At 43.0% G+C, this 27,953-nt stretch overlaps 2 protein-coding genes across 2 annotated transcripts in view; one reads left to right on the forward strand and one right to left on the reverse strand.

Moving 5' to 3' along the window:
• The first annotated feature begins 9,471 nt into the window (after positions 1–9,471).
• The window catches only part of veph1 (ventricular zone expressed PH domain-containing 1), a 58,168-nt gene continuing 39,686 nt past the window's right edge, over positions 9,472–27,953 (forward strand). Inside the window, exons 1-4 of the mRNA XM_007888740.2 lie at positions 9,472–9,694; positions 10,133–10,348; positions 14,407–14,581; positions 24,309–24,472. Of these exons, the coding sequence (XP_007886931.1) occupies positions 9,536–9,694; positions 10,133–10,348; positions 14,407–14,581; positions 24,309–24,472 (714 nt within the window). The 5' untranslated portion in view covers positions 9,472–9,535. The remainder of the gene's footprint in view (positions 9,695–10,132; positions 10,349–14,406; positions 14,582–24,308; positions 24,473–27,953) is intronic.
• Positions 16,809–22,628, reverse strand: LOC103175608 (pentraxin-related protein PTX3). The gene is made up of 3 exons (XM_007888728.2): positions 22,072–22,628; positions 20,134–20,664; positions 16,809–18,352 (listed from the first exon to the last, which is right to left on the reverse strand). The coding sequence occupies exons 1-3, from the start codon at positions 22,187–22,189 to the stop codon at positions 17,739–17,741; spliced, it is 1,263 nt and encodes a 420-aa protein (XP_007886919.1). The 5' UTR covers positions 22,190–22,628; the 3' UTR covers positions 16,809–17,738.

Here is a 27,953-nt window from a genome sequence, read left to right on the forward strand (position 1 = left end):
CACCTTTCACGTCGGGAGGACGTCCCAAGGCGCCGGGGTTCTGGATCAGGGAGGGTGGAGGGCGGCGGGGGGGCGGGGGGGAAGCAGGGAGATCGAAAGTACGGTCGAAGATGGGTCCTGAAGGTGGTGAGGGAGTGGGCGAGGCGGAGGGACTGCGGGATGGAGTTCTAGATGGTGGGGGCAGAGTGGCGGGAGGTCCGCCCACCAATAATAGGGTGGACGAGGCGGGGCACGTGAAGCAGGCCGGAGCCCGCTGACCGGAGGGAGCGAGTAGGATAGTAGGAGGTTAGGAGGTTGGAGAGGTCGGGGGGAGCAAGACCACGGAGGGCTTTGAAAGTGAGGACCACGATCTTGAACTGTATCCTCTGTGTGATGGGAAGCCGGTGGAGTCGGGCGAGGATGGGAGTGATAGGGTCGCAGAGTCTAGTGCAGGAGAGGACACCGGCTGCAGAGTTAGTTCTGGATGATCTGCAGCCTGTGGAGGGAGGAGTTGGGGAGGCCGACAAGCAGGGAGTTTGCATAGTCGAGCCTCGATGTAATGAAGGGGTGTGTGAGGGTTTCGGGGGCCTGCGGTGTGAGACAGTGGCGGAGCCGGGCGATGTTGTGGAGTTGGGGGAAGGCAAAGCGGGTCATGGCGCAGATGTGGGGTAGAAAGGATAGTCGATGGTCAAACAAGACCCCAAGGTTCGGGACTGGCTCAGTGAGGGGGAGTGAGCCCCATGGATGGTACTGCTGTCAGCGCCTGAGGTGAGGAGGCGCTGACAGAAGCCAATCCGGAGAGCCTCGGTCTTGTTGTTGTTCAACTGAAGGAAGTTCGCTCTCATCCGGGACTTGTCTGGAATGTCAGGATTGTACATTTGCAGACCTGGTTTCTTTCCCTATTTTTTGAAATGGTAAATTGAACTTCAATTAAGACATTCTTGATCTATTTGTTTCAGTTTTTCCCTGGATTATTTTGTACCCTGTGTTTTCAGAACCACTTAATCCTGAAAATTAGTCCGTGAATCATGCAATGTGCGGGAATTCTCTCTCTCTCTGATATTCTGACATTACCCTTTCATAATAATAATAATCCTTGCATTAGATACAACGCCTTATCACGTCTTCGAGTCGTCTCAAAGCGCTTCGCAGAATATACTGTAAAGTGAATTGATTGTATATATGTGGGCGAAACGTGCCCAATGTATGGATCTACACCAATTTGTCGAGGGCTGTAAATTGCAAGAATACCAATACCTTACTTGTATATTGACCTGTGAGAATCTTAAAGTATATAATTGAATGAAAGCGATGATTAGTCACCTGTAACTAAGGTTTAACTAAGGTGAACAAAATGCAAAATACTGCAGATGCTGGAAATCTGAAACAAAAGTTTCAGAAATTTATAAATTTATAAATCAACCAACTTGAATTAAGTTGGTTGATTTATAAAAAGGAAGGAGCAGGAAAATAAACCAATGAAATACTTTCAACGATGGGGAAATGAGCAAAGCATCATTTTCACATTACTTTTGACACAATTTATAGCTTCTATTGTGTGTTGTTCACGGATTTCACCCGAGTGGAGAGACTGTTGACCATTGCAATAAGGGTGTTGAAGTTTGCTTCGCAAAGAATAAGCAGGAATTGATCTTTGTAAATTAGTTTACAAGATCCACTTAATGGGAAATTCAATTGAGGAAGATAATTTGGAAAGTTTATTTTCTCGCAATGTCCTCAGTGGGACCGTGATGTTCGGCTTTGCTTTTTTTCTTGCGTTCTTGATGACATTGAGGCACTCCGCAGAGGTGACGTGTTTTAAATGAACCTAGTATTCTCTCCAATTCAGCTATCACTTTGTGCGGTAACGAGAGAGTACTGCATTGGAGTTGGAGTCCTACGATTCTGATTTATGATTCTGTAATGCATTGTCGGGAGTTCTGCGGACTCTAAACACCGGCACAAACTAGTAACTGTATGTAAACATTTTAATTTTTATCTGCATTGTGAGAGATGGGTGAGACGTTAAACCAAGGTGCCATCTGCCTACTCAGGTGGACGTTAATGATCTCGCATGTTTGAAAAGAGAAGGGAGTTTCTCCTGTCATCCTGAGCAACAATCCCCCTGGTCATGGAGCAAGGACGGGTAATTATGTGGCAAGGACGGGTAATTGGAGTTGAGGTACAGATCAGCCATGATCTCATAGAATGGCTCGAGGGGCTGAATGGCCTGCTCCTGTTTCTGTGTTTGCCTATGTAACATCGAATCACTCATTTCAAGGCTGTTTGTGTGACAATGTGTGCGGATTAGCAATAAATACACAATAACTGCACTTTACAGAAATCCCGTGAAGCACTTTGAGACATCATGACCGCATGATAAGATGCTATATCAAATGCAAAGGTTATATGTGTGTGCGTGTATATATAGGTGTGTGTGTGTGTATAATTGGTATTTATGATATTTCATAGCTTAAATATCCAAATGCAGAAAATGTGAGGTTTCATAATGTATCCTATTTTGTTTTATCTGGGAAAGAATCATTTTTGGACGAAATCGATTTTCCCATTTGTATTTAGAAAGAGAAGGCAGGGCTTCTCTGTTGCCGCTTTATGCTCTTTCTTTGCAAAGATAAAGCACAAGCGTCCGAACGAAAGTGATTCTGCCTCGGGTGAGATGGGTTTCTATTGCTTTTTTTGTGCTTCTTTTGTTCAGCGGTGAATGCACATGAGGATTTGTTACAAAAATGCAGTTTGCTCCAAGTCAAATTTTTTTTATATACCTGTTTCTGTTTGTCAGAGAGAAACCAATGTTGTATCGAGATTTCACTGGGAGCGCTTTGTGATTGACTTTTTTTTATAGTTATAATAATATAATAATAATCCTCGCATTTGATATAGCCCCTTATTAGGTCTTTGAGACATCTCAAAGCAAAATCACTACACTTACAGTGTATCCTGTGAAGTGCTTTGAGACCCACTTCTGACATGAAAGGTGTTATATCAAGTGCAACAATTATTATTATTATTTTGTTGCACTGGAATCCATACAGATTGCAATGTACGACACTCCTCCTCTATCCCTCCCTTTTGCCCCTTACTTCCCCATCTTCAGGTAATGCCTGAAGACCTTCCTCTTCCACCATGGCTACGGTCACCTCCCCCTTCCCCTCGGCTCAGTGTCGTGCTCCGCCACTGTCAAGTGCCCTGGGACGCTACCCTGCGTGAGAGGCGCTATATAAATGCAAGCTGTCGTTGTTGTACAGTGACTGTACACAGCCTCCTGTATTTCCTGTCTGTGCCTTCTTTGGTACCAGCTTCTTGGTGCACAAACAATGGGAAATGGCACTGGATATTAATGCAATCTACGCCAAGGTTTTTTTTTCTGTACTAAAAAATGTACAGGAAGGCCTGACCATATACTAAGATTTGTGGCGTTCAACTAGTTAACGTGGTGTGGGGAGGAAAACAAGTAATGCAATCAATAAAGCAGCATTAATCTTTCCACAACCAATCCACCACAATACCAAGTCTAGGTCCGGCCGTAACTGGAACAGACAGACAACTAGTTGCTTGTTTTATTTCACATGACAGCCCTTGGGTTGGTGCCCAGCTCACCACACTCTAATAGGTTTTTCTCCTGTGCCAAGAGCCAGCGATCTCGCATTCCAACGCTAAGGGGACCAAAAGGAGATTCGAGACTTGTGGGTGAGAAATATTCTCTCCTAAGTTTGTGACACGAGATCAAGCAAACAGAATAAGTACCTACATCCGCAGCTGCCCACCGTGTAATCTGCACATAGAACAAGGAGTCAGGTGCTCCTATTTCTTATATTAGAAAAAAATAATAATAATAATAATAAATTGGTCACTTCAATCCACGACTGTTTGTGGGACGCTGCTGTGGGCAATTGGCTTCCGCGTTTCGCCCACAAAATACACAGTCAATTCACTTTATAGTATATTCTAAGGCGCTATATCAAATGCAAGGATGATTATCATTATTATTAAAATGTGACAGATTTTCAATGCGGAACAAATGGAGAGTCAAGAGGAAGAGCTTCCAAATGTTGCGATGGTTTAGGGAGAATTTCACAGCAGTGTCCCACAAACAGTTGTGGATTGAGTGACCACGTTTAACTGGGTTTTCGTCTTATCGCATAAATGGCGTGTAAGGTTGTCAGAAATCTAGTTAGTAAGCGTCCTAGTGGAAAGAGAAAGCTTTGGGTTTTGAAGCTACGATTCAGGGTTTCAAATTGTAATGCAAATATAAGGCTTCTGACAGACGCCTGTTTCTTCCGTCTCCTTCCCAGCAATCGATAGCCCTGAAATGACACAAAAGGGTTCTGTTCCCTTCACTGGCCTCATTTGAATGGGGGTGGGAGGGAGTGGAGTGGAGTGGCTCACACGCACTGGAACACTAGGTAGCACAGGTGACTAAAGCTTGTTCTCACACACTTTGCGACAAAGCTGGATAAGAACTTAATTTCAGATCGTTTGGCTGTTTTTTTGTTGTGGCCGAGCCTTGTCACCTGATGGCAGGTGGTGTATCATTTATGACTTCGCGTTCGGTAAGATTTTACATTCTCGCATTCCTCAAATTCCTGGACCACAACAGTTTAATAGTTTGTTGGAAGTTCATGGTTTAAAAGCCCGTTCCCACAGCCTTTTACTCCTCATAACCATGACGACAGGGAACTTACGCAAACCCACAAGGAGAGTGGGAATATCCGATGTGAACATTCACAGAGGAAGGCGATTAATAATAAGTGTACACCAACAGAGACGAGCGTGCAGGTAAAATAACATTCCTACCTTATCTGTGTTTCTCTCAGGCAAAGAAAAGCGAAATGAAGCTTATTTTCAGACCTATTGACATTTTGGGGGTAAAATGCTTTTTTTCTTGTTTGTCTATGTTTTTAAAAAGCTTGACTTGAAAGATCACAAAGATAATGGCTTCAGCAGGTAATAGCTGTCAGGGTTAGTGACTGTGTGCGTACTTACAGGCAAATGTGACAGCCAGTTTGCACACAGCAGAACCTCACAAACGGGCATGAAGCGAATGACAAATTTTATCTGGAGGATTGTGGGCTAAGAAAGTGGGTGAAAGCTTTAAACAAAACCTTTAATAATCCAGCCGCTTGTTTGTCCCTCGTCCTCTCTGTTTCACCATCGGTGGCCGTGCCTTCAACCCCTACGCCCCGAAACACTGGAACTCTCTCCCTCAATCCCTCCGCCTTGCCCCCACCTCTCTCCCCACCTTCAAATCCCACCTAAAGACCTTCCTTTTTGATGGTGCTTGCGGTCACTTCCCCCCTCCCTCTCCCCCTGGCTCCGCCACTGTCTAGCGCTCCGGGACCCTAGCCCACGCGAAGGGCGCTGTGTAAATACATGTTATTGTTGTTGTTAATGTTTGCAGACAAAAGGCCAGTCACATGAATATTCAGTTTTACAGCTTTCTTGGGCACAGAAAGTAGCTGTACAAACGAAAGACCAGTCTTGAGCTAATGCGATCAGAACAGCGCTGAGTGTGTTGCTTTTGCTGATAATGAGCTTCCATAAATAGGACTTTTAGTCAGCACTCGCTGCCTGAGTTGGCTTTAGGCTGCGGCAAAATCAATAGTTTATAGGTATTGTGTTTTAATAATTCATATTCTTACACAGTCCAATCCTATGGATCCAGTAACTAGAATTGCGAACACTTCGAAAATCCCAGTCTTGATTTGGGAGTCAATTCTTTTTAAGATCTGTGGGGAACAAACAGCTTCCAAATTAATAATAATAATCCTTACATTGATATAGCGCCTTATCACGTCTTTGAGACGTCCCAAAGCTCTTCATAGAATACACTGTAAAGTGAATCGACTGTATAGTTTGTGGGCGAAACGCAGCAGCCAATTGTGCACAGCAGCGTCCCACAAACAGTCGTGGATTTAGTGACCAAATTGTTATTAATATTTAATGTTATTAGATTAAGTCTGAGTTGAGGAATTTTCTGCAGTTCAAATATGCGATCTTAAATTTAAAGACAAAATGGTTCTACGGGCTGAATTTTGGTGGCATTTGACCACTTTTTGGAGCAGTTGATAGTGTTTTGGAGGTGACTTTGGGACCACTTTGTTTTTATGTGTCTGCACACTTTGAGCTTGGAAGTTAATGGTCAAAACTCGCTACAGCACCTTAGCCAAGATCAACAAGCATGAGATAAACCAGCTCGTCAAAGCTGGTTGAACATAGTCCATAAACTCAGTGTCTCCTGCAGCACATTTGCCTGATGCATTGTTGGTCATGTTTTACACACACAGTGAGACAAGTTAATTACAGTAGCAAACAAACACAATACAAACACAATGTTTTTCCGGGCTTTCACAACTGTTGTGCCATTCAAGTAAATTAAATAATCCTCTCATTTGATTGTAACGCCTTTCACACGGCAGGAGGACTTCTCAAAGCAGTTCACAGGATTTTACTGTAAAGTGTGGTGACTTTGTATTTTGTAGACAAGTGCGTCAGATAACCTGCACATATCAACATCCCACAAAAGTGAATGAGTGATTTTATCAGGACATCAGAACCATGGGATTTTTAGAATCCACTTGAACAGGCAGATAGGACCTCAGTTTATCATCTCATCCAAGGGACGGGAATCTGTGACTTCTCTGAATGTTTCTGACTGTCTGAATTCGTTTGGAACCTATAATAACACAGAGAATGTAGTAACAAGATCCTACCTGATCACTTCTTAGGAGAACTTATATTAAAATACAGCTTGCACTGGAGCAAAAGCCCAGGTCAAACGACACATTTCTAATGGACGGCCTACATTATTAAACACACTTCCCTCTCGCATCGCTGTCCACACCGCGTCCTTTATTCATTTCCTGACACATTAATGAATTAAGATTCAAGGATCAGAGACATGGTAATCGAGAAAAAAATTCAGGACCTGGAGAGTTGATTGTAAAAATGACCATATTCCTGCTTTGGAACACTCTGGAACTCTATCCCACAATCCCTCGGCCTCATCCCCTCTCTCGTTTCCTTCAAGTCCCGTCTAAAGCCCTTCCTCTTCGACCGTGCCTTCGGCCACCCTCCCAACCCCACCTCCAGCCCCTGCCCTCCACCTCTCCTGACCCCAACTCCCAGCTCTATCGTCAGGTGCTATCTATATAACTGTAATTTGTTTTTGCTGCTGCTTGATGAAAGAGAGGGAAGGATGGAATGTGACAAAAGTTAGAATCAAGTGGTTGTATCTCTGAGAGATCAGAGAATTTCTCCCGGTGTCCTGGCCAATAAGCCCCCAAATAAACTTGGTCATTCACTTCATGGCTGCATGTCTGTGGGATGTTGCTGTGCACAAATTGGCTGCTGCAGTTACTCACAAACATACAGTCACGACACTGCGAAAACGCATTGAGAGGTGTTTACGACGTGATAAGGCACTATATTAAATGCAAGGATTATTATTATTATAGATAGAAATCAGTGGCATAAAATGTATGATTGTCTCTAACCTGGTGCAGTTTCACAGAGGAATGCACAAACTAATTCAAATCGTCTGTAGTGCACGAGCTTTTGTTGCTCTAGAAGTGGAGTTTTGATATTTTTTCTGGGCTGAGAGAGTTTGCTTGTCTGCGTGACCTGGAATATGAAATAAGGTGGTGAATCTTAAAAGGGTACATGTTGTTTCATACTTGAAATGGTTTGAATAGCTGTGCAGTGAAGTAGAATTTGTAGCTTGAAAATTCTCCCGGAAAATTAAACCCACTTTCGCACCTACTTACCTTGTCAATAGATGCTCCGGCACAGGCTTGGTCAAGTAAGGATGAATAAAAACGGTACTTTTTTTATTTTATGGTTAAACTTTGACGAAATGAGAAATTATTTTGATTGCAGTCCGTCCGGGTGATCTTGATATGTTGTTCTCACCTTCACAGCCCTCCATGGCCTCGCTCCCCTCTACCTCTGTGACCTTCTAATGCCCTACCAACCTGCCTGATCTCTCCGCTCAACGAGCTCCAGCCTGCTTCACGTCCCCCACCTCGCTAGCCCCACCATTGGTGGATGGGTTCCTGGAACTCGTCCCCCGAAATCCCTCCTCCTCGCCCCTTCCTTTGCCTCCTTCAAGACCTGACTCAAGACCCTCCTCTTCGACCGTGCCTTTGGTTACCCTCCTTCCCCTCCGCTCTCCACCCTCTCCGATCCCCCAGCCTGGGTCCGAAACACTGACTATCCAGCGCCTTGGGATGTCCTCCCAACGTGAAAGCTTTACAAATGTAGTTTTGTTGTTGTTGTTGTCGAGCAAGTATTCACCAGGATGACGTGGTATTTGTTTGTTGCAGCAAATGATAGGAATTTCAGGCCCGGCAAATAAAATTTCAATTCAGATCTTTCTCGTTTGTTAAATTCCGCGTTTGGAATTCGGGAGCAGAAGAGGTTTTGGGGGGATTGGGAAGTCCTTAGGATGCCTTGGGACGTCCTCCCGACATGACAGGCGCTACACAAATGGGCCCCAAATATACAGTCGGTTCACTTTACAGTATATTCTGTGAAGAGCTTTGAGACGCCTCAAAGACGTGATAAGGCGCCATATCAAATCCAAGGATTATTTTTTATTTATTTCATTTGTTGTTGAGTGAATGCTGGTGGATTCCCTCAGCCCTTCAGGCTTTCAAGACTGATTGGAGTCCTGTGCCACCAAGGAATACGTACCAGCGTTAGGCAAGGTGGGTGTCCTGGGGTTGAAACTGACTCCAAGGAGACGAGTCTGGCAGAGCTGGGAAAGTCCGCAATAATCCAAGGCTTTGGCGTGGCAGACCAGCCTGTATCATCAATTAGACATGGAAATGCCAAACCCCTGATGGGCAGATGGCTGGAGCTGAACTGTTGCTGTGCTGTGTAAATTTTCTTTTCTTTCAATGCCATTTAAAGAGAAGAATTTGCAGATGCCATTGGAGGGAGGGGGAGGAGGATTGGCTCCAAGGATACATGATTCTTTTAAGAACTTAGTTTGGTGTAGGTGGTCCTCCCACGCCTCTGACTGTAAGAGCTTATTAAAACCCAAGTTACTTTGCTGCCGTCATCAGCAGCAGCCATGTATGATTGTCTCTAACCCGGTGTTGTTTCACAGGCGATCGTTGGACATTTTATCATTCAAGACACATTTTGTGTTTGCTTCACGGAGCAAGCTCAGACCCTAAACTGGAGCCAGAAGTTCCGTGACCCATTGAAAATAAGAATAAAATAGTAACTAGAGATATTTTTAATTGGCAGTGTCCGATTGGCTGGCTGTGTGAACAATTTTAACTCCTGGGTTCACAAAAGCGCTTATTTCTGTCTTAAGCATTCAAATCTATTGAACGCGTAATTGCTTAAAGATTATTTTATGAATGTGCTCTGTGTTAAAAATGTTTTGTAATCATTTTCAGGTGGAGCGATATCAGCTATTGACAGATGAATATTAAGTGACTTGGCTTGGCTTGGCTTCATTTCTTAAATGCTCCAGACTGAATTGGGAAGCCAGATACGAGTGATTGTCAGTTAGCCTGGACACTGGATGCTGGGACCCGTGTACATCATGCATCAGCTTTTCAGTGCGGTGCTGGGACAAAGGGATCTATCTCGTGCGGGAGATCTTTTCTCTCTGGAGGACACTGAAATTGAAGACAGTCTATCGCACGCTCTTGAGCAAATCAAACTGATTTCCTCTTCACCAGTAAGTACCAATCGTACGATCATAGAAGCTTACAGCACAGAAGGAGGCCATTCGGCCCATCATGCCTGTGCAAAAGCTACCAACTAATCCCACTACCCCACTCTTGCCACATAACCTGCATCTTTTCCTTTTCAAGTACCGATCCCATTCCCTTGTGAACTGTGTGCGATGTATCTGAAGGGGCAAATGAGAACACGGCTGTACATGGCTCTGCCAAATAACCATTAAATGTGTGGAGAGGTAATAGCTGACAATATTTAAACTCAAGTCCCTGCTTAGATGATTTACATTAATATAGTGGCCGAAGGGTGATGAGATCTAATTGTAGTATTCTGAAATTGCTAGCTGTTAAGGAGAGTTTGATTATATTTTGTGGCATTAGAAGATTGAAGACCGCACAATTAATTGAATAACCCGTTCTGTTTTGTTCCTTACCAGGATTATCTGACCAATAGCAATGATCAGGCGGTGGTGGAAATCTGCATTACCCGAATTACGACTGCTATTAGAGAGACCAAATCAATTGAGAAGCATGGAAAGGCTTTAGTAGCATTATGGGAATCGTGCTTAGAACATAATCTGAAACCTGTCAGCAAGGATGAAGATACTCCACATGCCAAAATCGCTTCCGATATAATGAGTTGCATCTTTCAGGTAAGTTAAAAACGGAAACAGTGACTATGTGTGCGTGTGTTTGTGTGTGTGCGCGTGTGTGTGTGTGCATGTGTGTGTGTACATGTGTGTGTGTGTGTGTGCATGTGTGTGCGCGTGTATGTGTGTGTTCATATGGTATGTGTGCGCGCGCGTGTGTGTGTGCATGTGTGTGTTTGCATGCGTGTGTGTGTGTGTGTGTGTGTGCGTATGTGCATCCAATTTCTTTTACCTTTTTGTAGGTGTGTGTTCACTGTGCAGTATTGCGGATTGATTTCCAAATGGCACATGGAGTCTGAAGGAGGTGTATTTGGACTGTGACCCATAATGCCAAGAGATTTTCTTTGTTGTGATCACTTCTAAGCTTCATTGGGAGGTTTCCCCAACTTTCTCATAAAGAGTGAATCAACTGGTTATCACTTAGCATTGGTTCCCACTTCACCACCATTTTGCCCACAAAATATACAGTCACTACACTTTACAGTATATTCTGTGAAGTGCTTTGAGATGTTTCGAAGATGTGATGAGACGCTACATCAAATCCAAGGGTTTATTATTATTCTGCGTTGCTCTGCAATGCTGGCCTGTATCAAACAAGCTTTGTGGACAGTATATTTTGTCCTGGAGCTCCTCTGCAGAATAATTTTAAGTTTATTTTTTGCATAAATCCACGTTCTGGATGAATCTTTGAACAAATCTCTGGCACCGTTGCCTGGAGTGGGAAGTCCCTTTGAAAGGGAACCCTCATTGTCAGTTTCCTTACATGAGATAGGGAAGAGCATCCATACAGTACATCTCTGTGGAAATGCAAAGTTATTTAGCACAGAAGTTGGAGAATGGATTGTCAGAGAATATATTAAAAATGGAAATTTCTCAGAATAATAAAGCATCTGCTAGAAAGAAGTACGTCCGACATTAGGATATTAAGAAAACCCCAACAAAGGCCACTCGTGTTAATAGTTTTATGCAAAAGGACCTTTCATCCAAATATGAATATTTTCCTATTACAAACATACAATCTGCTAAATCATATTTCCTGCCTCAGCAAAGCTGACAATCAGCCCCACTTTGCAGAAGAGCTCTGGATAACTGAGTCGCTATGTCAGGCACGAGCACAGAATCAGATAATGCCTCTCGCCTTTGATGTAGGGCCTTATCAATTGGCCCAAAACCTTTCAAAGGGCTTCAAGGATTTCACTGCAAAGTGCAGTGACTGGTGGGGGTGCATTTTGTAGGCAGACAATTTGCGTACAGCAGTGTCCCGCAAACAGCCAGGAAATTAATTAACGGTTTTATCGGGGTGACTGTTGGCCAGGAAACCCCGAGGGAAATTCCCTTCTCTTTTCGAAACGTGCCAAGTAATGTTAGCGCCAACTAAACTTCTAAGCTTGTGCTTTCTAACATGCGCATGACTCACATTTGTCTGAGCCCAAACACTGCTCTAAGATCCCCTCTTGAGGGCACTGCAGCCCGTTTTATACTGTGAGCTGCTGCGTTGAGGCTGGTGGACCAAAAATAAATTAAGCACCAGGTTTCGACCCTCGTTTCATTTCTCCTCTATTATTTCTGTGATTGTAGTTTTTTTTTCAAAAAGATAAATCAGCTCAATGTGCGTAAAACTGAGGCCCTCCTGATTGGTTTGCGTCAGCGCCTCCGCACCTCAGGCGCTGACAGCATCAGCATCCAAGGCTGCACTCTCCACCTCTCAAAGCCATCAGGAACCTCGGGGTTCTGTTCGACCCTGAGCTGTCCTTTCTCCCTCATATCCGCACCACAACCGGCACCGCCTTCCATCACCTCCGGAACATGACCAGACTACGGCACTACCTCACCCCTCACGCTGCTGAAACCCTGGTCCACGCCTTTGTCACCTCAAGGCTGGACTATGGGAACTCTCTCCTCGTCGGCCTTCCCGCCACCTCCCTCCACACTGCAGGTCATTCAGAACTCTGGAGCTCATGTACTGTCCTGCACCAGACACCGCGACCACATCACTCCCACCCTCACCCTCGCCCTCGCCCTCACCCTCGCCCTCACCCTCACCCTCGCCCTCACCCTCGCCCTCGCTCGCCTCCACTGGCTCCCCATCCCCCAGAGGATCAAATTCAAGATCCTCATCCTCACCTACAAGGCCATTCACGGCCTCGCTCCCTCCTACCTCCCTGACCTACTATCCCCCTCCCTACCTGCCAGTACCCTCCGTTCCTCTGGCTCCGGTCTGCTCCACATCCCCCGCCCCAACCGCCCTACCATCGGTGCGGCCTTCAGCCTCTCAGCCCCGAGGCTCTGGAACTCTATCCCCAGTGCCTTCGCCGCCTCCTCCCTTTCCTCCTTCAAGGCCGGTCTCAAGACCTTTCTCTTTGACCGAGCCTTCAGCTCCCCTCTCGACTCTCTACCCCCTCCTCACTCCCTCCCTTCCCTCCCCTCACCCTGACCATTTCCTCCCAATGCTCGGGTCCTGACCCAACTGTACAGCACCTTGGGACGTCCTCCCGACGTGAAAGGCGCTCTATAACTGGAATCTTGTTGTTGTTGTTGTTCTTGCTGCTGGCAGTCAGGAATAGCATTGATCGTTTCTGGCACTTTTGTTATTTATGCATTCATTGATCAAAGAGAAAATCCTGCTGTTCCTCACATCTCTCTCTGGGGGTAACAATCTCTTAAAAATAAAATTTGAAAGAATGATAATATGTCACGCCATCCACCACTGTTTGTGGGGACGCTGCCGTGCGCAATTGGCTGCCGCGTTTCGCCCACAAAATACAGTCAATTCATTTTACAGTATGTTCTGTGAGGCGCTTTCGAGAATATATCAAATGCAAGGATTATTATAGGAGTGTTGGAGTGTTAGCCTAGACTCAGCTCAAAGTCCTGCGGTGGCGTTTGAACCCACAAACTTCTGACTCCAAGGCAAGAGTGCTACCAACTGAGCCAAGCCAACACCACTTTACTTCATTTGTCTATTGCAAATGTCTTCCATAATTGACTTGTTCTAATAGTTGGGAAACCCTACAGCTCCTTATCTACTTCATGGAGACCCAACACTTTCATCGGTTAAATCCACCATGAAGATTTCTACTGTAGTGAGAATTAAAGTGCTCGATTGACTCATTAAGGCTCTCAAAAATATATATAATCTCTTTGCACTCACCTTCTGCCATCAAGCTTCAAATGGTTTGCAAAGTAAATTTATACCATTATATAAGTGGCCAAATTAGTGCTGTAAAGCATTATCACAAAACCACTCGCAGTAAAATTGAATGGAAGTGCCCAGAGATTAGTGTGGTGTTTGGTAATTTAATGAAATATTTAAAGCAAGTCACTGCCTCGAGTTCACTTTTCAACCTGGAATAAATCGCGTTCTGAACAGGGAGTGCATTCCGTGTTGTCTTAATGAATTGCTGTAAAGTTTCGCCCACAAAATGCACAGTCACTGCACTTCACAGTATATTCTGTGAAGAGCCTTGAGATGTCTCGAAGACATGATAAGGCGCTGTATCAAATGCAAAGATTATTATTATTTATTATAAGTATCGGTCTTGTTACTGAAAGAGGCAAATCTCACATTTCTTCCTATTCCTCGTGTGTATTTTTTTAAATAAGACCCTTCATGGCTCATTATTAAATCACGGCTGATATTCTGGGTTAGATTAGGTTTTTAGTTGTGTCAGATCATTTGCATCTGGTTAATGTTATTGCAGTGAACGCTAGAACTGTGGAATTCTTTTTACTTTTATAAGATCAATAAAGGCAGCAAAATTCAATTAACTGCAGGCGGAGGAAAGCATTTTGGGGATCTTTGGTGTGTGTGTGTGTCAGAGGGTCTTATTTTCTTTATTCAGCCACAAAATATCTGGTCCATTCAATTTACAGTGTATCCTGTGAAGCGCTTTGAGACGTCTCAAAGACGTGATAAGATGCTATATCAAACGCAAGGATTATTATTACTAATAATATTATTATCATTAATAAGGAAGGCTTCTAACACAACACCTCTCCTAGTGAATCTGTGCGTGTTTTCTGTTCTACGACGCTACGCGTTTTTTTGTTTGTCTCGGCAGAATTACAATAATCCAACTGTAATGGCTCTTGGCGTTCCAGTAGCGGTGAAGTTCTTGCAGATGGGGAACAAGGAGCTGTGTCACAACATGTCGAGCTACCTGTCGCTGGCTGCCATTGGCAAACCAGACCTCTTGGCAAGACACACGCAGACCATTGTAAACAGCGTGCTTCAGGGTAAGGACAGACAATTTACATTCATTTACATTAATCTCAGCTAAAGAACTTTCTTTTCGACTGCGCCTTTGGTCACCTCCTTCCCCCTCTCCCCGGTTCAGCCCCGGGATCCGTTACTGTAAAGAGCTCTGACACACCATCCGGCGTGGAGGGCGCTATATAAATCCAAGTTGTTGTCGTTGTTGTCGTAATAATAATCCTTGCATTTGATGCAGTGCCTTATCACGTCTTCGAGACGCTTCAAAGCGCTTCACGGGATACAGTGTAACGTGATTCTGACTGTATGAATTGTGGGAAAACTGTAATTGTAAAATTGTTCTGTTCTGGCGATCGTTGGATTAGGAGGAAGGTGTAGGTAGTTGACTCGTGTCTGGGCCATACACACTCTACCCCAGGCCACACACACATGCACACACAAGTGCGCACGCACGCACACGCACACACATCCACATCCACACACATGTGCGTACACAGACGTAGAGTGGGATGTTCCAGGGCTCTGACACACACCCACACACACACCCACACACCCACACCCACACACCCACACACCCACACAACCACACACCCACACACCCACACACCCACACACGCACACACACACACACAAAGAAAAAAAATGAAGTGAAAGGAGAAAACGCTGGTGATGTATCGGTTCAGTCGTCCCCCGAAAGAGTGAGATGTGCGTTCAGGTTCTGACAAAAGAATCGGTCTTGAAATATTAAACTGTGGTCTCTTTTGATTGTGGACGGTTTCGCTGTTCTCTGCTGCCATTTTCTAGGGCTTTTTTGTGGTTGTGGTGTTCCAGCATTCCCGAGTGTGCGTTGGGGTATGACTGGAATGTAACCACTCCTGTGTGTTGTACTGTAATCAATCCCATATCTTAGTTTCTATGTAATCTACACTCTGCTCTTAATTCAACTGTAAAATTCCTCTCATGCGGATCACGTGTCTAGTATTTTACAGCGATAATATTATAACAGCCTCTCGCAGTGTTTAATCAATGTAATTCGAGCTTTACCTTTACTTGTCAGTATTAATTTTACGGAGGCCACAGCAAAAATTCCGGGATAGGAATTAAAGTGGGGCTTAGAGAGCAGAAAGGTCGTCATTTAATCTGTGAGTTTGGACGGTTTCTATAAATCACTCCAGCCTCTCTCCTGCAGTTTCTGACGTCATTTTGAACCTACAGATTAAATTTGAGCCCTGCTTCTCAAAACACCGTCTAAGTTTCCTTCCATCCATTCAGCATTCAAACCATTATGGCATTGTTAGCCTAGTAAAACAACAACAACAACTTGCATTCATGTAGCCCCCTTCATGCCGGGCAGCTTCTCAGAGCTCTGTATCACATACTCTGCATGTTGCAATAGGAAATGCTTTATGGAAACTGCACTGATGAGCATTATTGAATCAGATCTTAATATAAATGGCTATGAGATCTGTCCGCTGCTTATCCACTGTGTCTTCTGTTCTGTAAGGAAACCCAGGCTCTGTATTTAGGAATGATTTAACTTGGATGTGTGTTTGCATCCCATTCATGTTTGGCAGCTGCTTTATGTGAAATAATTTCAAGATCAAATCTTGTACCAAACATGGCCAGCGTTACGGACGTCTTAGTTGAGGATCAGGATATGTTAAAGGAAAGGAAAGTCTCGGGGGAACGTACTTTCTGTTCACATTGCCTTCCCCAAATATACGGAGATCTCTAAAATTCTTACCTGCCAAAGACAATCAAGTCACTTAAAGTTAACTGAAAGGGTCATTGTTCTAATTCTTTCCTTGTGTTTTTTTTACACACGAGTTATTCACATTGTGGGTGAATTGAATTGAGTTCAGCCACAGTTCTGTTGAGTTGGACTTGAGAACTCTTTGCATTTGAGCAAGAGAGCTAACATTAAAAACAAAAGTTGTGTTCAGTTCGAGAAGTTGACGCCGTTGACCATTGCTAACCCTCTATTGAGTGTTCCTGGGCTATATGGCATGGCTAAGACAAGTTGCTCTCCAAGTCTCTCCTGTTCAAAAGCAGAGACCGGCAGATGAATCTGCCTTCTGCTCATGCTGGAGAGCATTGGTTGTCTATGTGTCCTGTTTCTCCCCTGCGTGAGGGACGCTATATAAATGCATGTTGTTGTTGTTGTTGTTTACGTCACCGCACACCTGGTTACAGTTCCTATTCCGGTCACCACATGATGAGTTCAGGAAGCAGCTGATTCTGTTCGAAACCTTTGTGTATCATTGAAACATTTTCAGGTTTATTGATCTGTACCAAAAACACAGGCGTGATGACAATTTTCTTCGTTTTTTTTAATTACAAAATTCAAGAGATTTGCATGATATGGTTGACAATATATTGTTCATAACAGCACTATAATATAAAATTAGACTCTTTAAGATATAAAAATTTAAGGGCGTTTGCAAAGGAACTGAACCGTATAATACAGACACAATGCACAGAGTAAAGAATGTGTTTTACTTGCATCTTAAATGTCTCTATCAACATGATCTTTAGTTTTAGAATGGAGAAGCTAAACCTTCAATTATTTTTGCTAGTTTACCTATTAAATAATCATAATAGTGTTTTATTCTCATTGTACTAAAAAAAAACGCAGAAATTCCGAAGTCAAACTGTAATAGTATTTGGGAATATAAATTGTTTTCAAATATAGATTTCCATTTACAATTTTGTAACTAAAGCCGCATTTGTCTTCGATCCTGAAGAACTGGACGTTAGTACAGATGCTCCAGCAACAAAAGATACGAAGTCCAAAAAGCTTACAGCATTTAATGTATTGCAGATATTGGGGTCATGAAATCCAAGCACAAAATGGACCATCAAAGATGGGTGGTAGTGGGTTTTTACTTTCTCTATTGTTTCTCATCAACATGGATCAACTGAAAGAGTTCAGACACCATTTTGGGCACACTGACCCCAGTATAAAAGTTGTTACCAAGTTTGGTGAAGTTCGATACCGCTACAAATTTGCATCATGACTTTCCCTCCGTGGTTGAATCCGAGTGATTCATCCGCGGAAAGAAAAGTCTTTTTATTAAAAAAAAGTGTAAATAGTAATTTCTCATTGAATAGAATTGGATGTCATGTTACGACTGGATTGTTATGTTACCATGCTGAGACCCATGTTTATTCAGCAATCAGTTAGTAATAACTAAACGCAGCTCCTCCATGTGGCAGGATCTCTGTGACACCCCAACCCACTACATTCCCTCTGGCTTTGCAGAAATCGTAAGTAGCCAGACTCAGTATTGCTTCTTCCTCGAGGACTGTGTCCCATATATTGAAGTCAGTCAACTTCCCTGAAAAGGCTAAGCTCTCGTCGAAGCCACCTCCAACACAACAGCCGTTCTTTTCTTGACCCAGTTGCAAAATCCCTCCGTCTGGGATATTGTAATTTTCGGCCACCCCCAGAGCGAAGCCTGCAAGTTTTCCGTCCACCCAGAGAGTGGCATTTCCATTCTCCGCACTCCATATCCCGCAGATGTGTTTCCATTGACCGGGGAAGACCACATTCTTGGCCACTACCTGGCTCGTCTCATTGCCAACAGACAACACCACTGCGAAGTGATCGAAGAAGAGCTGGATTTGGTATGGGTTTCTCTTCGTTCCGTAGGAGAACACAATGGTCTTTTCCAGCACCTCAGTGACTTTCACCCACACGCAAGCCGTAAATGAGCTCAGGGTCATATCGCTGGGATGAACGCTTGCATATATCTTCTTCGACCGCATGGGAAACACCATGGCCATTTCGCAACCTGAGAAGCAGTAGGAAAGAAATATTGCACGTGTCCAAGTTAGTTTTTATCCACAATTATACGATACCAGTTTTCTTTTGCACACATTTTGCCCGAGGAAGAGATCACGCGATTAAGCTGCAATTCGGACTCGGTGTGCTCTGAAACAATGTACAGTGGGGAGAAAAAAATGTGAGTTAGTGAGTTTTACAGTTTTGTTCAATAACACAGCATTTCGACTACTTTTTCTCCTCGGATGCTGAAGCAAAGTAGAGCATCACTGACTATGACTCTTCATCATAGATGTGCAATGATACCCACAGCTCATATTCCTGGCTCTGAGAGCAGAAGGAAGGAAGAATTCTGAGAGTCAGTCTAAGAACAGCAGAAGGTTAGACCTTGCAGTTTATCAGTACCATAAGAACATAAGAATTTGGCGGGCGAAAGAAGACCAAGGTCCATCTAGTTCGCCTTCCACCATCCTGGCAGTCGCTTGATATTTCAGGCACAGACAAATGTCATGGAACTTGCCCATCCAAGGCCAGCCATGGTTTGTGAGGGCTTTGTCTTTACCTGTCAGTCTCGGTGAATGAATCAGATAGGCAGGTCCACTTTGGGTTTCATTGCATCTTGGCAACCAGCCTCAGTTTAAAAATTCAGCTGATTGAAGCAAACTTTTTCTGCTTTATTTCCAAACTTTAAAAAGTAGTTGTGTGTCGTGCTACACCTTTGTGGACCAAGTTGCATCCTACTTTTGGAAGTGTTGTGATTTTTATTTTGTCAAGCCTGTAGATGCCACAATACTAGCCAGAGTTAATAGATTTTTACGACGGATGTTCTCCCAAAGAACCAGAGCCTTCATACAAGTGGCTTCCCTCCTGCCAACGCAGGTCCCTCCTGACATCAGGAATACTGTAGAAAGTTTTATCTTCTCATTGGTATTCCAGGGCAAATATCACACTTGCCTCTCAATATTCCCAGTTCTGAGTCCTAATTGTAACCCATCAAGCTTAACTTTCTCTCTCTCTCAGCCACCTTCCCCCATTGGATTTCTGCAGTTCGAATTTAATTGTGAATGCGTTTAAAAATTGAAGAGAAGCCACTCCCCAGCTTTTATGTGCAATATGAAGCCCGTCAATCAAAGGATTTAACATCATTCCAACTTTCAGAAATATGAGCATGGTCTTTGGATTTTTGGTGTATTTGAGATGGTTTAATACCTTTGAAGTATTTGCTATTTTTCACCTTGTTCGCCCACAAAATAAACAGTCACTGCACTTGACAGGATATTCTATGAAGTGCTTTGAGACGTCGCGAATGAGGCGTGAGACCAAATGCGAGGATTATTATCATTATTATTATTGTACAATTTGAGCAACTCTGCAGTGAGCACAGTCACCTGTGTTGCCATGCAAACAGAAATGACGTGGTAATTATGGGTATCAGTCGGTAGTAACACTGCAGAGTTAGTAACTTTTCACTATGTTTTTAGTATCTTCGTTTCAGGCAATATATTGAAGCTCTTTTTTGTCATGACACGAGCAAGACACTAGATGGTGTTTTGTACCTTTGAGAAAAAACACTGTTATTTCTTACTAAACAGTTCGAACACCTTCTTTTGTCTACCGCACATAATAGTGGCACATGCGAAGCACATCTGGCTCCGAAAACCTGTCTGCTTAGACATGTTTGTGGAAAGAGAATGTACCTTAGCGAGCGGATTTTGGATAGGCTAAAAAAGAGGAGAATAAATTTTAAATTTTTTTAAAAAATCCTCTTACGCGAAGGCCAAGTGAGTTTACCTGTCGGCAAAGTGTGTCTTTCCACCCGCGCCCGAGAAGCTCTCAGTTCAGCCTTGATTTGCTGCAACTCGAAGGTCAAGGAATTCAGGGTGGTTTCCAAGTAGTGAGAAGATGTCTTTCCTACTTCGATGGGTGGCTGGTGATCCTTTGCGTCCGCCGAAGTCTGCCAAGCCGTCTCGAGTGTGCCGAGTCTGCTCGACACGTCGCGGCTGGCCAAAAGGAGCTGCTGACAGACGCTCTTCACTTCCGATTCATTCTGCACTCTGACCCTGCGCACCTCCTCCAGTTTGTGTGTCAGTTTCTTGTCTAATTGCGACGTGATTCGTATCGTGGCGGAGTCCATGGCGTTGGTGCAAGTGCCTGCAAAGTTAGCTACAAAGTGAAGCATTTCGGAGCGCATGCTTTGTAGTTCTACCTTAAGGACTTCGTCCACCGACTGCATTACCATATTCTCTCGCATCTGGGAATCTTCCAGCATCACAAATAGCTTGTCCCATTTACTCAGCTCTTTCTGGCATCTGCAGGAACCATCTGAAGTGGAGGATTGTGGATTGAAAAGAGCATTCGGTAGATAAGTACAGATGGTTATAGACGTGGCTTATACGATTACAACAGAGCCGGGGGGGGGGGGGGGGTTTCCCCACACAAATGCACTTTTTCCTTTCGAAACGTTAAGCACTTTGAGACATCTCAATGACGTGATAAAGCACTATATCAAATGCAAGGTTTATTATTGTTATTATTATTATAACATGTTTTGATGTGTGCTTCAGCATCAAATAACCCAAATCATACTCATCTACAATAAAAATAAAGTTTTTTTTAAAAGCAAAACACTTTCATGTTGAGTATTCTGAATTACATTTTTCACGTGATGGATCATTTGCTGATTGGTTGCAGAATTAGTTTTAAAATCTCCCACCTAAATGTTACTGCACTGTGCATTTGAAATGAATCCCTTTATAAGTTTAACTTATGTTGTTATCAGTGAACTGATTTTTTTCTTTTTCAAAAGTATTATCTCGGTAAAATTTCACATGACTAGTTATCACATTACTGAGAATTATTTGAGTTTTTTCATAGTCTATATATATGGTAAACATAATAATAATCCTTGCACTTGATAAAGCGCCTTATCACATCCTCAAAACATAATGTTTCAAAGCGATTCACAGGATTTTCCTGTAAAATGTAATGACTGTGTATTTTTGTAGGCAGATGTTACAACAATAATAATAATAATCCTTGTATTTGATAGAGTTCCTTATCAAGTCATCTCAAAGCGCTTCACAGTATATACAATACAAAATTACATTTGTATAGTGCCTTTCACGTCGGGAGAACGTCCCAAGGCTCTGTAAAGTAATATACTGTAAAGTGAATTGACTGTATATTTTGTGGGAGAAACGCGGCAGCCAATTGCGCACAGCAGTGTCCCACAGACAGTCGTGGATTGAATGACCAATTTTTTTTATTATTATTATAAATTAATACATTAACATTTTCTAGAAGTTGGGAGGGAACTTATTAATGTTCTGGTCTTAACCATGTAAGAATTAATACAAATAATAATGGTGACTTGTATTTTAAATGTTATTTACTAATATTTCAGCATTGTTCCTTTCATTCTGTTAAATTGTATTTATTTGTGAATGCCCAGTGCCATTAAATACAATGGGCAGAACTAACTTTTAATGTCTCGGTTAGTCTGAAGAGATCATGCTGAAGAATTTTGCAGAGAAGTTTCCAAAATTGAAACTATGACATTCAGGGCACAAACTTACATACAAGTACTGTGTTTGTCTGATATGCAAACTAGTTTATGTCATCCATCGGATTTTATAATGAGAAAATAAACACACTTATTCTATTGAAATTAATCCATATTCAGTTAACTAACCCCAAAACACACCCAAAATCAACAACTTGAAATCTTACCTGGTAAAACTGAGATTTGGTTTTCTACACCATTTACATACTGGATCTCTCCATAATCTTGTGTCAAAATATACGACAGATTGAGCAGAATCCACAATACTATTGCAAACGCAGCCATTTCTCTGGATCCCTGATGCTTTCAATGCCTTGAGTAGTGCAGCCTTGTGTTAGGTAAGATTTAGCTCCTAGACATAGGTTCAGTGTGAGCTCCAGAGAGGTCTGAACACACAAGCTCTCCAAATCCCTTAATAAACCGAGTGAGCAATGATCCAAGTACTTTGTTGGTGGTAGAACGTACGTGCAGGAGTGAGCTAAAGATCTGCTTTCGTAACAAAGAGGTTGAGTTACACAATCTCTAAATTTAACAGATTCCAGGGCACATGTGGGGTAGGTATTATGAGGAGAGAGTCTAGGATTGGGGTAAGATTTTCGACTGAAAGCCAGATGTAATGATCTCTCTCTGGGGAATTGCATTGGTAGCAATAAGCGATGAGTGTGTAGAAAGCCAAACTGGGGCAGCTCCCACAGGATTATAAAATATGCAAGAGTATTTATCCTTGTATTTCAAGTCTTTTTTTTTCGCAGTTTTCATCTGAAAGTAGTTAGCTGTGTCTAAATGTAATGGTAGCTTTGAAAGGTTTAATGAGGTTTAAACTTGAGCACGTTTCAGATTTATCTCATCTTTTTTGTTTTAACACTTTGTTCTAAATTTGTGAGCCGGTGAAAATAATGAATAATAACAACAATAAATGATAATAATAATCCTTGCATTTGATATAGCCCCGCGGCACATCTTCGAGAGGTCTCAACAGATTATTTGTTCATGTGTTGTGGGTTTCGCCTTAGATTCACCACAAAGCATAGCCCTGGCTATGCATTATCCGTCATGACATTGGAAAATCAGTGTGTTTATCCCTTTGCTGTGAGAGAGAGAGTACTTACTATACCTGGGCGGGATGTGGGGTGGTGGTGTGGGGGGGAGAATATAAGAGAATATAACATTTTGGTGGAGCCAAAATTTTTTGTCAGCTGAAATAAAACACATATTGGATCGGAGAAAGCTGCTCCTGATTTACACCCCTACTTTTTTTTAAAAAAAGTAACATTAAATCGGCTCTCCTGGATCTCGCTGTGATGATAACTCTTTTACAGGATGGACCACTTTCAGCGCGATTGTTTCAACGGTTTTTGCTTATTTAAAATGACTAAATAATACACTTTTTCACCTCTTTGAAACCATGTGAGTTACCTGCACTGCATCCATCAGTGAAGGGGTTAAATAGTGCTGTAACAAGCCTCGCTGTTCAGCTCACTAATAGCTTCCTTATGTTGCGGTTTTCATCCGCGGCGATTTTTTTTTTGAATGGCATTTTGCGATATTTCTATTGCTTTCTGCCCTGCACCATTCAAGCCACTTCTTTACACTAAATGAAGTGCCGCTCACACCAAGGACCACTCACCTAAAGACCTGGATGTGAGCAACTAATGCTCAGTTCGCCCAATACGTGACGTTGAGCTTGGACCTCGAGAACATTAGGGTGGCTGGCACCTCACAGGCTGTCCTGCTGGAGGCAGATGCCTGCCAGATAGCTGATGGGGAAACTCTGAGGCTTGGGGTGACAGCTATTGGCAGGTGCTATCTGGAGTCCGAGTTTGTGAACACGTGTTCGTACATCCAGCACCTGGAATCCACCTTGATTGGCCTGCGGAGAGGTCAGCATCTGCTGCTTAAACTCCGCACCTCCAACTGGTGGAACCATCGCTCAATGGGAAGGGACGTGTGCCTGAGCTGCGGACAGGAAGACGGTGGCAAAGCTCTCACGTATTTTCACACTCTGGGATCCTCCCAAGCCTTGGCTCTCGCCAACCTGCACCTCATACTTTCCGGAATCAGGTAAGCAGGGAGAGAGAACGCATTCCATTCCAGCAGTCTATCTCTGGCATTCCCACATGGAGGTGGGATGCATGGAAATCTCAGCATGGTTTGGAGACTCTTAAGGGTTTCCTCATGTGTCAGACATATTCTGACCCCCAAAAAATGAAATGCTGCTAATTGTCTTGGTTATGATTGCAACAGCCTTCACCTGTGTGTGCGTGTGGGTGTGGGTGTGTGTGTTTGTTTGTTTGTTTTGGTTGTTCGCTCTGGATTCCTTTCAAGCCCAATAAGAAGTGGTTTCCAGTTGGCTATCAAGTCCACGTCCTTTACCTTTGCATCTGTTTTCTTGCTGTGCTCACAGGCAATTCCATGTTGCTACGTGTTCTGCCTTCTGTGTACGAGACGCAGCCTGAACCCATTAACCGCTACATGACGGAACTGGTCAGCCTGATGTCCCAACTGGAAGCGCCTGGGAGGCAACATCTTCTCCGTCTTCTTCAACTGGTCACTAAGCACCACCCTGGGGTAATCTGCAAGTTAAACATTCGTTGATATTTTTGACGGGTTTGCAAGCTTGCCTGAAATAAGCCAGAGATAGCTGAACTGTTGCGGTTGTTTACTACATTGCTGAGCAAATCCAGACTTACTCTCCCCCCAGCCCCAATCCCCACCCCCACCCACCTCCTTGTTTCTTTTGTTGCCTTTTGTGTGTTCAAATCTCAGCAAGAAATGAAAAGTTTCTTTGTCTGCCCGACTCGCTGGTTTGAGGATCTCAAACACTGAGCGTAATCTCTCCGGCACATGGTCAGGTCTCCTCACCACGTCCTTTTGAGTCACTTTTTGTATGAATAAATACACAGTTGAAATGTAAACAATCCGAGTCACGAAAGCGAGGCCAAAAATTGCTCTGCTGTCCAACGAGCATCCGTGCATTACACACTGAGAGATTGCAATTTCCTGGTTGGCTGATGGGTGTAAATTATAATTGTGCCGCGCTGAATTTTCTACTTTCAGGCTTGTCTGCATAACCGTGGCTTTGCTCAGGCTTCGATAATCTCGATGAAATAATGATCCTTGCAACTGATTTAGCGCTTTTCTTGTCGGGAGGATGTCTCAGAGGATTTACACCAACAACAACTTGCATTTATATAGTGACCCTCGCGCAGGGTAGAGTCCCGGAGCGCTGTCTGCAAAAGTGTAGAAACTCACTGTGTGTAAGTGAACATGTTTTCCCTGCTTTTCTGCCCCAGGTTGTAAACATGGTCATTCTGTTCTGTCTGTTCACTCAGAGTTGGAAAGAAAGTCCTGTCTTATGATTTATGATAAGATCGAGCTACTAAGTTGTGTAAATCCAGATGAGATTTCCAATTATGTGGAATGCTGCTTTAATTCACGTGTGACTTATCCACAATTTGCCTGTGTGAATTTTATTCACGTGAAACAATGTGAGTTTTAGCTATAAGCTTTTCTAAGAACGGGTTCCAACGAGATAATATTTTTCCATCCATACTGTACCTTGCCTCGCTACATTTAACCCTAAATATTTGAAGGATTGATTGACGGAACATGTAATCTATCTGTAGGTATTGAAATATAATGTGTTTTCTCATTATAAAATATAATGAATGCCATAAACTAGTTTGCATATCAGACAAGTCCTTGTTCGTTTGTCTGTGGTCCCCAATGATGCAGTTTATATTTTGGCCAGGTTAGTTATTCAGCGAGCTTGCTTTTGCCCATATTCCATCATATGTGTGATTTTAATAACCAAGAAAACTCCTAAATGATATTTAATTCTTTAACGGCACAGATTCATCATTTCACCCGCACTTGGCAAATAAGTGTGAAAGCGAGCATTTTCTACGCACCCAGAGCATACATTTGTCACCACTTACTTATCTCGCTTCCTGCTACTGTTGGCTAAATAGCGTACTTCTGTATAACATCTGCTGTTTAAGTCACACTTCTGGACATTTTTATGCCGCCTGAAACACAAGGAAATATCAATGAACTTTCTGGAAATTTTAATAAAATGCAGGAGCTACGTATAAATTAGAGTTTGTCGCGTGTTCATATTTATAGTTTCTCAGACAGGACCCCACCCCCCTCTTCTTCGCACATATATTAATCCCAACCCCACCCCCCCTCCACCCATAAAGAAAGGCTCGGATGCTTAGACAAGTTGCAGTGCCCCCAATGCGACATTAGTTAACATTGAGGTACAGAACCAAAGCTGTATTTTTTGTTGGGAGATTTATGAATGAATACTGTTGCTGAGATTAAACAGAAGGCTGTGTGTTTGTGGTAATTTGCGCTCTGGTGAAAAAGAAACCCTGAAGGTTCAAGTTCAAGTTTAATCAACTGCAAGGACTGATCGTGCTGTTATCACTTGGTAACAAAAGTAGGTTCAGTCATATATCTATCTCGAGGAATCTGGTGTAAGTGAAAAAATGTGTTTTTGATTAATTCTAATGAATGATTTAATTTGAAAAAGAGTCGTGCTAGAGAACTGGAGTGTTGAATGCAGTAAATAAATATTTGGAGCCTGTATTGTGGTTTTAAACTAGACCTACATAATTTGGTCACTCAATCTACGACTGTTTGTGGGACACTGCTGTGCGCAATTGGCTGCCACCTTTCGCCCACAGAATATACAATCAATTCACTTGACAGTATATTCTGTGAAGCGCTTTGAGACATCTCGAAGACGTGATAAGGCGCTATATCAAACTGCGAGGATTATAAGTAGCATCTAAGAGAAGCACGGATTAAGAAGGCTGGGAGTGATCTCTGAGGAGGATTTGCATTAGTAGCTATGCAAGATGTTCTCTTTAAAAAGTCGTGACCCTTAAAGAGCAGCTCATTTCTCAAATGGCTGGGTAACAGAGGATGCAAAGGGCTCTAAGAAGCCATTTCATCAGCTGGTGTGTTTGGTTGAGCTTCAGCCCCTGGCACCTACAAACACAATCGCTTGTGGATATTCTCAAATCAACAGTTGCTGAGGTTACTCTAACTGAGACTCCAGATGTCCATTCCAATAAAGAGACTATTGTGCAGAGGAGAAAAGTTGAACAAAATGATGATTGAACCAAATGACCTGCTGTTTCTTGGGTCTATGGCAGAAATAACTCTTGCTTGTTTAATCTGGAGGGCGAAAAAAAATGCGGGTCGTGTCAAAAAAAAAGCCTCACTTGGCTTGACAAGTTTAATTTATTTTATCAAGACACAAACCATTTTCAAACTAGCCATGTGCAAGCTATTGGTCAGAGTTTGAAGCAACATAGCTGTTGTTCCATAGGAAAACAGGCCGCACCACATGACGTTAGTCCTTGCAGCACTTTGCACAATGGACATGATGGACAACATAGAGAATTTAAAGGGGCAAATGGTTGTCATATATTTTACTCTCTGTAGCGAGATCTTAACAATTCTGTCCCAGGATTGAACCTAGGAGCCTCTGACTCACTCAAAGACGAGAGTGCTACCAACTGAACAGAGGTGGCACCTGGATTTGTGATCCAGTGAAGTATTAAACACAATAAAAATGGAAAATAAATCGGTTTGGTCGCTAACCTGTAATCTCATTGTAAATGGACAATTGAGGGGAATGGCAAGTGAATGTGGAATATAGGAATAGTGATCCAACTCTTTGCTGGGAGTGAATTCAGTTCCATTTGATTGTCATGAAACCAACCCTAGACTGGACCTTGCAGATGTAATCTTGTTGTTGTTGTTGAAGAGAGTGGTATATAATCGCTGCTTCCTAGTTGTTCCTCTCTGAAATGAACCGGGTAATCAGGAATTACCATATCTGTAAAATGTTGAAATACACCAACAAAGTCGATTCCCCTTTTAGAGGAGCTGATGCCTTTGATGGTTCAAAAATCTATTACGTTTGGCACCACTCAACATCTATTTGACTAGTTAATGCTCGCATTCGCATTTCACTGTCCCTACAAGACATGAGTTGCACCGGGGGATAATGAAAGAAAAAATGTTGATGACG

Source organism: Callorhinchus milii, unplaced genomic scaffold (genome assembly GCF_018977255.1).
Source record: "Callorhinchus milii isolate IMCB2004 unplaced genomic scaffold, IMCB_Cmil_1.0 Scaffold11, whole genome shotgun sequence".
In the NCBI taxonomy this organism is placed as follows: Eukaryota; Metazoa; Chordata; class Chondrichthyes; order Chimaeriformes; family Callorhinchidae; genus Callorhinchus; species Callorhinchus milii.